At 37.2% G+C, this 12,170-nt stretch overlaps 1 protein-coding gene across 1 annotated transcript; it reads left to right on the top strand.

Moving 5' to 3' along the window:
- The first annotated feature begins 1,125 nt into the window (after positions 1-1,125).
- On the top strand, positions 1,126-12,131 carry cuedc2 (CUE domain containing 2). The gene is made up of 10 exons (XM_055162879.1): positions 1,126-1,244; positions 1,585-1,745; positions 2,368-2,454; positions 3,616-3,759; positions 4,255-4,316; positions 4,495-4,628; positions 6,965-7,132; positions 8,648-8,712; positions 8,821-8,881; positions 8,960-12,131. Exons 3-10 carry the CDS (start codon positions 2,381-2,383, stop codon positions 9,104-9,106), a joined length of 855 nt encoding a protein of 284 aa, XP_055018854.1. The 5' UTR covers positions 1,126-1,244; positions 1,585-1,745; positions 2,368-2,380; the 3' UTR covers positions 9,107-12,131.
- Positions 12,132-12,170: the final 39 nt, after the last annotated feature.

Raw genomic sequence — 12,170 nt, 5'->3', positions numbered from 1 at the left:
TATATCTATCTACTAGCTGCTATCTATCATCGTGTGGTATTCAAAACATGGCCAACCAGCAACCAGTCACCCCAAGTGTGGGAGTCACAAGACATTGTTGAGAACTCCTTATCTTATCAGCTTTGTAACAGTAAATTTGTGGATTGTGGCTGTGTAGGCCTGTCACAATAATTACTATATCAGCTTATGGTTCAGTATATGAAAGCTAGAACAATATTTTTGGGGGTCAATATTTACTTTTTTCTTTGTGCTAATGGGAAATGTTTGGTTATTTTTTTTAAATAGTTAAGCCATAAAAGGTTGCATAAATAACTTCTATGACTCATTACAGATGCAAATGAAGTACTAAATGTTTCATTCTGCTATTTATTTATTGCAGCTTGTTTTGGGGTTTTGTTTTCGTTTTTTTAGCAATAGATTACATTTAGAATAATTTGTGTGGTAGAAATCTACTTTGGGGTTATTGTGTATATATTATTGTGTATATGTAATAATATCGTACACAGTTTGTTATTGTGACAGGCCTAGCAGTAAGAAATATGTTTTATCAATTAGATCTGACACAATAACAAATTTATTGCTGAACTATATATAGAAGATAAACGATAATATTAAAACTAAACCATCAGAACTATCCACAGTTTTTTTAAATGTACACTATGGTTAAAAAACATGAGCTGCATTAAATAAATGTCAGAAAGCAACACATTAATTTTAATGTGTGAATTTAATATAATAATTAGATTGTATAGTTTTAGTTCATAATTCAACATTGTACAGCTAAAACCGTATCTTATTGCAGAAAAGTATTTATCGTGACAGACCTATTAGCAAGCAAAGTCTTCTTCATGATCATCAGACATAGGCTATAGATTTGTCTCTATCGGTTTAGCTTTGTAAATCAGAAATAGGACTTACCCATTATCCAAATTTTGTGTCTGAAAATTGCAATTAAAGGGCCCATATTATGCTATTTTCTGATGTATGTTATAAAGGTTCCTCGTCAAAAACACACCTGGAGTCATGTTTTGTTTCATTCACAAACCCTGCATATTTATGCTGAGTTCTTCTCTCAAAGTGAAAACACACGTCACCTTGTGACATCATGTAGCAATATAGGAAGTGTCTCACTGTTTTTTTAGGGTTAGGGTTATCATTTGGATGAATTCAGCCTTGGAATTGCTCTTCTCTACAGAACTAAATGTAAAAGCAAGCTTGAAACTACCACTACATGACATCACAAGGTGAAACAGAGCATTTTGAACTTTGGAGATGGAGACAGACTACTTAAGAGTTACTCAAACATGTGTGAATGAAACAAAACTCTACTCCAGATATTTTTGGGGAAGTAATAGCATGACTAAAAGCTCACAAGACTCTTGTGAGCTTTTAGTCATGTAATAATAATTTAGTTTAAAACAAGACTTTAATTGTAGTAATATGCCTACTTACTGTCAAGCTAGCAATATGACATTTGCAAGTCACAGTAGTTGTTAGGCCTAACTACAAAGTAATGATGTCAGTTTATGTTGACTGTTAAGTTACAGGGTGAAATTTAAGTTTAATCAAAAGTACGATTTGTAGATTGTTGGCGCCCAGAGCAATCACCGGAAGTGACGCACGGATGTTTTGAATTGTGCGTGAAGAGGCTGCACGATTCGGATCATAAACACCTCTCCGAGCCAGCATCCCCTGCACCATTTGGGGACATCTACGTGCTTCATGTCGCCATAATTAAAGCTAAAGTAAGTGTATTTATTAACATTTAGCTTAAGGTAGATCTATTGCAACTGACAAGCTTTATGCACTGTAGAAGGCTTCCGATGCTAACATTATGCTAGCTATAAAACAAATGTCTGCTAACCTTACTAGCAGATCGGCTAACGTAAACATAACGCTGTTTCTCATATTATTATGTACGACAAAAGATTGATTTGGAATGTTAGGTTACTGGGTGGTTGTATTCATTCATTTGCGTTTTTGATGCCGTGTAGCTGCTGCTCTCTGCAGGCTATTCTAAAAATAGCAAAAATATTTAACAGTAATAGTCAATTAATACACCGTGAAATCAAGTGGTTTTCATCTAAATGATGTACCCATGAATTTGTGCGTTGCTTCATCGAACATTTTTTCAAAACCCATTATGATCCCGATTTGCATTGCTCCTTGTTATAAAATATGTTGATCTCTTAATAGTCTTTAAAAAGATCGTACTCAATTTTATAACTCGTTTCATAACATTTTGTAAGAAACTTTTGTAACCGTTTGGTAACCATAAATAGCACATGGGGGAGAACTGGTTATAAGAGCAGGAACCACTGGTGACTTTGTGCAACCTCTTCTTCCATTCTGTGTTGTGTCCCTCAGTTAGGAGAAAGCAATGGACCTCCACAAAATTATCCATGATGCATTGCACGAGTTCATCCAGACTTACATTCCAGATGCTGATCTCAGGTATTATTTTTATTTTATTTCTTATATTCAGACCTATATCACAGGAGTGAAATCTAAATTAGAATTAGCACAGAAATCAAATTGCATGCCCTTTTGATAGAAAAATCGCATTACACCTACACATGGAAATTCATCAAATTCGTGTGTTGTAATTGTTTTGTATGTAATGTGTATTTTTTTCTGAAGATGTTTTGGCTTCACCCAGAATGTTCCACTGTATGGCATTAATGTTATCTATCTTGCATTGATTTAATTATCAGTGTTTTATTGTTCAGAAATGCATTGAAAAGCATGCATTCAGACTTTGAGAGTGGGCTTGCCTCTCCACAGCTCTAACCTGTAACTTGGTCTGGTGGTGACACATACTTGTCTTTATGAAGATAGTTCAGTTTTATGCCTCAATGAAGACAAGCAGACCCGCTGCCAAAAAACAGACGCAGTGCACCTTAAACAGATCGTAATTCAGTCTTCTTCCAAATGTTAATACTTCTGGACTTGTTTACAATGTGTATTCTATCTGAATCCTACTTTTTATATTGCAGTTGCAGTTCTTCAGAATTTTTTTCAAAATTGTGCACCACTACTTGGATTTATAGAACTTGTACATGAATATTTAATAGTGATAATTAATAATATGGGGCGGCAGTAGCTCGGTTGGTAGAGCATTCGCCCACTGATCTGAAGGTTGGCGGTTCGAATCCAGCTCTCAACATAAACATCTCAGGTTGAGCGGTCAGATCCACTGACCCACAGGTTGGCTAGTGTGATTCCAGCTCCCACAGGTGAATGCTGTTGTTGTGTCCTTGGGCAAGACACCTAACCCACCTTGCCCACAGTGTCTGCGTACACTGGTGTGTGAATGTGTGTGTGAATGGGTGAGTGGTTCCTTGTTGTAAAGCGCTTTGAGTGCCTTGAAGGTGGAAAAGCGCTATAGAAAAATGTGACCATTTACCATTTAATACATCAGTTTTATATAGCACTTTTCACAGTAACACTAAGATGCTTCATAATAATGTACGACTAAAACAAGGACAGGACAGACAAAAAAAAGTAGTGATGAAACAGCAATTTATAGGCTCTGAGCTAAAGATGAATTTTGAGCTGTTTTTTTTTTTTTTTTTTTTGTCAGGACTGAAACTAAACTGGTCATTGTCATTGCAGCACACTGGATGACGTTCTGCTGTCCTACATCACTGGGGTCTTGGAGGACCTGGGATCACAGGAGAGCGTGGAGGAGAACTTTGATGTGGAGGTCTTTGCTGAAATGCTTGAAGCCTACATCCCTGGGTTTGCTGAAATTGACAGGTACAATATTAAACTGTGTAGCTGTGTATCAGAGGTGGGGAGACTAGCCTAAGGAGCACATAATCGAGTACGAGAGTGCATCGAGATGATATTATGATTATATGTAATATTGGGCAATCAAATAAATACTTTTTAGTATGTGTATGTGTATGTGACTGCAATTGCTGCAATCAACTCCATCTCCAATTCAGTTTGTTTTTCTTTGTAACTGTTGCTGTCAGGCTCATAATTTTAGTCTTAAAATTTTAGTATTAACTCACTCTACATGATCCTGGTGTTTTTTATTTTGCATGGTTTTAACTTCATGTAGTAAAGTGTCAGCACCAAAAAGTTATGCAGTGTTTAATTAATTTATTCAAAGAAGCACATCAAATATTACATAATTAGTTCGTCCCCATCCTCAGCTGTGTATTATCTTTTATTTTAAATGTGGTCTGTGAGTGACAGCACACGAGATGAGGCCAAGCTAACGTGATGTATTGATTGTGATTGCAGTGTCAAAGTGTGTGAAATGATGTTCAGCCTGGCTTCGAAACTGGCCACAGCTCGCGATTCAGGTACAGACCCGTGCCAAGTTTGTGCACACTGTCCAAGCATCTTTCTAATGTGATTTCCTATCAATATCCTGCTGGCAGAGTCTCTACACAGCGATATGAAAGCCAGACATGGATCACCGGGCTGACATTTGTTCTGCTGTGCTGCTGCTGATTAATTAGTTTAGTGTTTCATTTTCAGCTGACAATGAAAACAGTGTGCCTAAGGCGAGGACAGATGAGATTTCACTGAAACTCACCACCATGCCAAGTGCGTCGCCAACAGGGAGTGAAGCGCAGTGCCTTACAAACCAGACAGAGGGCGCCACAGCCAAGGTAATCACTGACCATGGTTTGTATTATTTCAGTGTTATGAGTTTGTCCAGGAAATAAATATTCCCCTTTTTTGGTATCAGTTTGTAATTTGCAGGTTGAGCAACAATTTGATCCCATTACAACAACTGATTCAAACTTGTTTGATATTAATTCAAGTTGCAATTTGAATGATTGAGTTTGGAATAAGACTTAATTTAAAAAATATATATATTGCAATTAAAGCCACAGTATGTAACTTTTTAGCAAAATAATGTACTAGAAAAACATTTTGGTTTTTAAAATTTAAATTTTCAAACTGTTAGCACAGTTGCATCACGACAAATCACGACAAACGAGACTTAGTGTCCTGCAGAAGGTCACCTCCTGCTTGATTCCATTTGGCTAATCTATCTCCATGGAGAAGTGTGGTTTCCTTGGACTCAGGTGATGTGACACCATCAAAAAGTTATGTATTATAAATTTTATGTTTTAAAAACTTGATTCACTTTATAGTTCATGAGCCATGAGACACCCTTTGAGAATTGCAGATTTTAATCATTCAGTCCTATTAGGCATTTCCCCTATTAAATCCACTTCTCAAATCAAACATACTATACAGTCAAGCTCAAAATTATTCATACCCCTGACACATTTTGACTTAAAGTTACTTTTATTCAACCAGCAAGTTTTTTCTTAATTGGAAATGATACAGGCGTCTCCCAGAAGATAATAAGACAATGTACAAGAGGCATCATTGTGGAAAAAAAATATTTCTCAGCTTTTATTTACATTTGTACAAAAAGTGGCATGTCCAAAATTATTCATACCCTTTGTAAACTGTCAGAGTCTATGGGAAAATCCAAAGTTCTATACCATTCCAAACAGCACAAGCTGTTCTAAAACTTCCTAATTACCCTGATTCATTGGGAAGAGCTGTTTTAAGCAACTGAACAAGTGAAAAACAGCAGGTCTTTGTAGTTGGGTTGTGAACAATCATGGCTAAGGCCAAGGAGCTCTCTGAGGATCTACAGCTGCGTATTGTGGCTGCTCACAAGTCAGGAATGGGCTATAAGGCCATATCTAAATATTTTCAAGTTCCAGTGGCTATAGTGCAAAGAATTATTAAAAAATACAAGACGTTCCACACTGGAAAAGCTCACAAGATGTGGTTGGAAGGCAAAAGTGACACCTGTGCTGGCCAGGAGGATAGTGAGAGAGGTGAAAAAGAATCCACAGATCACCACCAAGGCCATCCAGGTGAATCTGGGCTCTGCTGGTGGCAACATCTCCAGCCAGACAATCCAACAGACACTACATACTGCTGGGTTCCATGGACGTAGACCAAGGAGGATGCCACTTCTCCAGATAAGGTGCACAAAAGCCAGTTTAGCCTTTGCAAATGTTCATCTGGACAAAGAAGAACACTTTTGGTCTTTTGTTTTATGGAAACAAAAATTGAATTGTTTGGCCATAATGATGTATTGATGATTTGGTGTAAAAAAGGAGAAGCCTTCAACCCTAAGAACACCATCCCCACTGTCAAACATGATGTTGGGAACCTAATGCTTTGGAGATGTTTTTTCAGTCAATGGGCCAGGGAGTCTAATCACAGTAAACGGCACCATGAACAAAGAGCAATAGATCAAGATTCTCAACAACAACATCAAGCAGCCTGCAGAGGAACTTGGACTTGGGCACCAGTGGACATTTCAGCAGGACAATGACCCAAAGCACACTGCCAAAGTGGTGAAGAAATGGTTATTAGACAGCAACAATACCGTTTTGCAGTGGCCCAGCCAGAGTCCTGACTTGAGTCCAACTAAGAATCTGTGGAGGGAGCTAAAGATCAGGGTGATGGCAAGGAGACCTTCCAATCTGAAAGCATTGGAGCTCACTGCTAAAGTTGACTGGGTGAAAATTTTAGTGGAGACTTGCAAAAAACTGGTCAGCAATTATAGGAAGCATTGGATCACTGTAATACCAACAAAGGCTTTTCTACTGATTATCGAGAAGGGTATGAATTCTGGACATGCTACTTTTCATACAAATGTAAATAAAAGCTGAGAAATAATTTTTTTCCACAATGATGCCTCTTGTACATTGTGTTATTATCTCCTGGGAGACACCTGTGTCATTTCCAATCAAGAAAAAACTTGCTGGTTGAATAAAAGTAACTTTAAGTCAAAATTTGTCAGGGGTATGAATAATTTTGGACTTGACTGTATACAGTTATGATGTATATAATGGTTATTAAATATAAAGGGGGAACTACAGAAGGTAATTTTCACATGACTGCTATTTGCCTGTGTCTTGCCATTGTGCGTATGTTGAAATGACATAACTTGTCTCTTGTTCAGGGTCCATCGTCTGAATGGGAGGCACAGGAGCAACACCTTCTGGAGATGTTTCCAAAATGCACTGTGTCTGAGGCTCGAAATGCTCTGTCTATCGCCAAGGGAGACATGGAGGAAGCTGTGCGCCTTATCATCGAAGGAGACGTCCAGCTCAGCCCTACTCCACTTAATGTAAGAAGAGACAAAGATAGGGATGGGACGGAGTGAAATATCCGTGTCCAGAACAATTGAAAAAACATGTGAAAAAGTATATCATGTATTGCCCCTTGTTTATGGCATACTTGACTGTGCAGAGATTTGGGGCAACACTGGTCTATTATTAAAAATAGCCTATAGTGATTACGGTAGGTCTATGTCAGGGGTTCAAACTAAGGCCCATGGTCCAAATGCAGCCCTCAGATCATTTTTTGTTGGTTCTCAGGCTTCCTGCAACTTGATCATGAAGCAGAATGTTTTTTCTGTAAATTTAAGTAATTCTACCACTAATACCTCAACAGCATCACATTGTATTGTGATGCAGACCTAACATTAAAGTTGTATTGCACAACAATACAACTGGTGAAGGGACCGTCATATGCTTGTCTTCATGGAGATGTTATTACTTTTCCTGGAATATTCCATGACATTAAACACATCAATGTAGCATTTATTAATTATGGGTGTTGCTCAAAAATACAATTATTCTGTCTGTGAATAGGGTTGCCGCTCCACAGATCTGACCTGTAATGTAGCCTATTCTGTAGTTGTCTCCCTTGAGATAGATAGGTTTAATCTCTAAAGTGGAGCTTTTTAAACAAAGAACAACATTTCCATGGAGACAACCAAGTGACGGGCTCTCCACCATAAGAGTTGCACAATGCACCTTTTCATGTTCCAAGTTTTATTAAGGATATGGTAGCTCTATCAAAGCACCTTTAAATGCACCCGTCAGACTGACTCACTGTATCAACACTGGTCTGTGGCCCTCTGCTTCGAAAATATGCAGCCCTCTGTGAAAAAAGTTTGGATACCCCGGTCTATGTAATAGAACTTACACACATGGACTATTCCTTCCTGGTTTTACATATAAATAATAATTTAATGAACTCAAGGCCATGAGAGGTGCCGCTTTTTCCATAAACGCTGTGAAATAACTGTGAACATTGTCAGAAGTACAGCATTCAGTACAGCCGCATATCTTGAAGAGGGTGTCATGGGGTATTAACATATAACCATATAATTTAAACATATAACCTGTTTAGATCACCATGTTTTATCACCCTATGTTGTTTTGAAAATGCTATATTTGCCAAAAACAGTTTATTTAAAAATGTAATTAGATTCAGTTTTGTTTTTGATGCTCTGTCTCCTTTGAGGGGAGGGGCAATGTGGTGTGGTGGGAATCTGGGAAGCACTGCAGTGAGTCTCCTGGTTACGCAAGCTTGTGGTTTGAGCTTTAGTTTAGACTTGTTGGTTTGAATAGTGCCTTTGAGAAACCGCAAGATTACTCAAATGAATGATTCAGGAAACCACTTTTTTTTTGATGAGGGAGAAACTCAGAGCATGGTAGAAAGCTAAAAAATAAATAGCACAATGCCCCCTCTTTTATACTAGTTATCATTCCATCATGACTATACAGATATAAATCCACTTTTATTATGTTTTATTTCATTTTGGCATGACAAGTATACTCTTCATTTTTTCAAGGTTAACCAAGGAAAGACTGTAACATCAGTGGCAGACCAAAAGCTGAAAGAGAGCATCTTGGAAAAGTGAGTGAAGTTGTGGCTTTTTATATTTTTTTCTTTTGTATATTGTTTTATTATTTAAAAGTGCATGTCTTTGTATTTTTATTTACATATCAGTTTTGTGATTTCCAGATACATGCTTGTGGACAGCGAGGAAGACAACAAAACTCATAGACCAGTTGCCCCTAAAGACGTGAGTCTATATTTCCTCCAGTCTTCTACTCAGTTCAGTCTCATTCATTCATATTTATCTATAAAAACCATCTCACAGGCCCCGAAGAAGCTTGTGCGTTACCATGACAACCAGGTGGTCACAACAAAAGGTGAGCGTTACCAGCTGGTGAAGAAGAATGAGACGGAGGAGATGAAGAAGACTTATGTTAACCTCAAACCCGCCAGAAAGTACAGGTTCCATTGATGACTGGTCCATGATTCTAATGCGCAGCTACTGACCATACTGTTTACATATATTATTTATTACTGAACTCTTTTAAATCATTCTCCAGTGCGCATGTGGCTTATTTAGAACACTGGTAACTACTACATGCATTTTAGTTTTATTATTGGTTAAAGATGTACTTTGTAACTTTTCTTGACAGGTTATTGCTATGCTTTGAATATTCCACAGTATAGCATACAAATGTTCATGGATTTCATTCCCTGTTATAGGACTTTTCAATAAATATAGGATGATTATTTTTTTTAATTGTTATGGCAACCATCATCTTTTCCATTCTTCTTTGACTATGTAAAAATGCCTTGAAATGGAAGGGATTCTTGTATTACGGCAAAGGAGAAATTCAGTTTGTCACCTGGACAAACGTTTATTTAGGTCGAAAACGTTTTGCAGCTCACCCAAGCTGCTAATCAGTTCATATTTCAGTGTTCTCTCAAATGTTAATGCTCCAGGATTTGTTTACAATATGCACTCCGAACTGAACACTTATAGCATATATTACTAAGATCATCTTGAAAATCTGCAATGAGCAGGCTTGCATCTACACAAATCTGACCAGTTAATTGACCTAGTGGCGCCACTTGCTTGTCCCCATGGAGATGGATAAGTTTAAATCCTTACGGTGGATCACTTACACATACACATCTCCCCTAGAGAAAACCAACTTGAACCCTTCATCAGAAAAGTTACACAGTCTATCTTTAAATTGTTGCTTTAATTTGCAGTAGGAACTTTGCATAATAATAAGTGATCATGTTGTGTTGATTTTATGCATACTTGTCTAAATAGAGGTCTGCAGTTTTAATTTAAAAAAATGTTTTCAATAATTTTTGTCTGATTGATAGGAAATGGATGATATTTTTGCATTCTCATCAGAAACTTGCCTGTACATAGATTGGTTGAGGTGCAAGTATTGCACAAGTGAAACTGGATCATGAAACGAACCACAAAAGTGCAGAAATAACAGATTCTTTAGATTAAACTGCACAGTTCTTTTATTTTTATTGCATAATTGTGAAGTTTTCTATTTCTAACATATACTGTATTTGAGTAGATCTGATGTTGCACTGACAATTTTGTATGCTTTGCTTCTCATTTCATCAAAAAACCTTGAACATAGATCTATATGACTGTAAATAGCTAGGTTTCTATGGTGCTTGCTAGGTTTTATTCATGATGAGTGGTTGTGGCTAGCCAGGACATACCCATTCCCAAAATTAAAAGATTTTTTTTTTTTTTTTTCTTTTTGTAAACATGCCATGCATCAGTGATTTCCTGTGTCCTGATTTATTCTGTGTTCATTAATTGTGGCACATGTAACTTGACTATAACACATTTTTTATTTTGGTTTTAATTAGTGCAGTCCAAATTCTGCCAGTGCTTTAAAACAAAAAATGTTAATTGTATTTTTATAGTGTTTTTATCTTCAAACTAGTGCTACTATAATTTTGGTACCATTCATTTGGTATTTAGACAGGCAGTGTAAAGCTTATGAGGTATGTCACAAATGTTTAACACAAGTACATGCCATAGACTGTAGATATAAATGGACACAGCTAACCTGTTAGCCGGCACGTTCCAAAAAGGAAATGATCATGGGCGCTCTTCCGCCTCCATTGACTCTGGTCCCAATTGACTTTACATTGGAAAACTTGTCATCTCTCTGTAACTGCTGCAGTGCGCCTTGTCCAGGTATAAGGGGAGACAGAGTACTATAGAAATTGTCCATTGAAATGTATAGGGACACTTCGTAACAGCAATATGGCGAATGTCAGCAAATATCCCACCTGCTCCGCTGCCAAGAGCCAATCGTATACTGAACTGTACGAGTGGTGTTCCAATCATGTTGCTGTTTCTTCCTCTGATGTTCTTCTCATGCCTTTAGTGAAGTACTGTGCATGCACAGTATCAAAATAACCTGAGAAAAGTGGCTTTTAAAGCTTTATTTTTATACAAAGCAGCCAACTTTTTAAGACATTATAATCAAGTTTTGGTTTTTCGATCATATGGTTTTCATGACTATCAGTAATCGGAGACTGCATATACTGGTGAATTGTCATTCATTTAGAGGGCCTGCTCTTATTAACCTGAAATAGAAGCCCGAAAGCGTCTCTGATATGGCCACTGAGTGCAGGGACTTTATATAGAACAACTATGATATTAAATCAAATGGCAAGCAGTTCACTTTGCTTGTGCTGCCTGACAAGAGCATGTACATCAAGAAAAAAAAAAAAAAAGGTACCCCTCACAGACCTTTCTCACCTTTTCCGTTCCACCCTGACCCGTTTTCATCCCTGCTCATTATTTTAATCTTAAAATGACCCTATTAACCCACTCTATGTGACCCTGGTGTTTTTATTTAGCTCTTTTGTCCATAAATAAATGTGTATTCCTAAAATAGAATTTGGCTCCAAATTTGTGCCTAGAACTGTCAGCCCCAGTGAGCTTCATTTGACTGGAGCTGAATACTATGGATGACATCACACTTTCTTAGTCCATTTCTTTATACAGTCTATGGTACAGGTATTTGAGGAATTACTGGGACTTGCTAACTGAACAATTATTTGCAGTATCTAGAAGTTCAAGGACTGAATTCTGAATTGATGTACACTCCAGTTCAGAGCTCTGTAGATTTAATGGGAAATTGTACTGATATGTGTAATATGACAGCTATTACCTTTTATTTGTATTATTTTTTGTTTTTGTATTTTATGTGTGTGTACTGTTAATGTGCTTATGCAGTTTAGGCTCTTTTCATTTGAATCCATAAGTATGGCTGGGGAATTTCTTTAGTCATTTTCTTTGCCAAATTCTGTATTTTGTATTTCCAGTAACATTTAGTCATATGCAGCTGTAATGCAATCAAGATGTGTTGTTACAAGCCAACAGCATTGTGCTTAGTGTTACACTGTAGAGACTGGAAGTTTTAGTTTTAGTTTTAGTCAGAATAATTTGGGTTCCCAGCAGACGCACAATTTATAGTAAATAAATACTAATTTTTATAAACAATTTCTGTCTTTTCATA

This window comes from Boleophthalmus pectinirostris, unplaced genomic scaffold, assembly GCF_026225935.1.
Source record: "Boleophthalmus pectinirostris isolate CB_2022bp ecotype Guang Dong unplaced genomic scaffold, ASM2622593v1 HiC_scaffold_5, whole genome shotgun sequence".
In the NCBI taxonomy this organism is placed as follows: domain Eukaryota; kingdom Metazoa; phylum Chordata; class Actinopteri; order Gobiiformes; family Gobiidae; genus Boleophthalmus; species Boleophthalmus pectinirostris.
This window is presented reverse-complemented; position numbering and strand designations above follow the sequence as displayed.

Coding starts and splice junctions, on each gene's coding strand:
- cuedc2 (XM_055162879.1), top strand. CDS start 2,381: ATGGACCTCCACAAAATTATCCATGATGCATTGCACGAGTTCATCCAG. Junction 2,455..3,615: donor ATTCCAGATGCTGATCTCAG/GTATTATTTTTA, acceptor TTGTCATTGCAG/CACACTGGATGACGTTCTGC. Junction 8,882..8,959: donor GACCAGTTGCCCCTAAAGAC/GTGAGTCTATAT, acceptor ACCATCTCACAG/GCCCCGAAGAAGCTTGTGCG.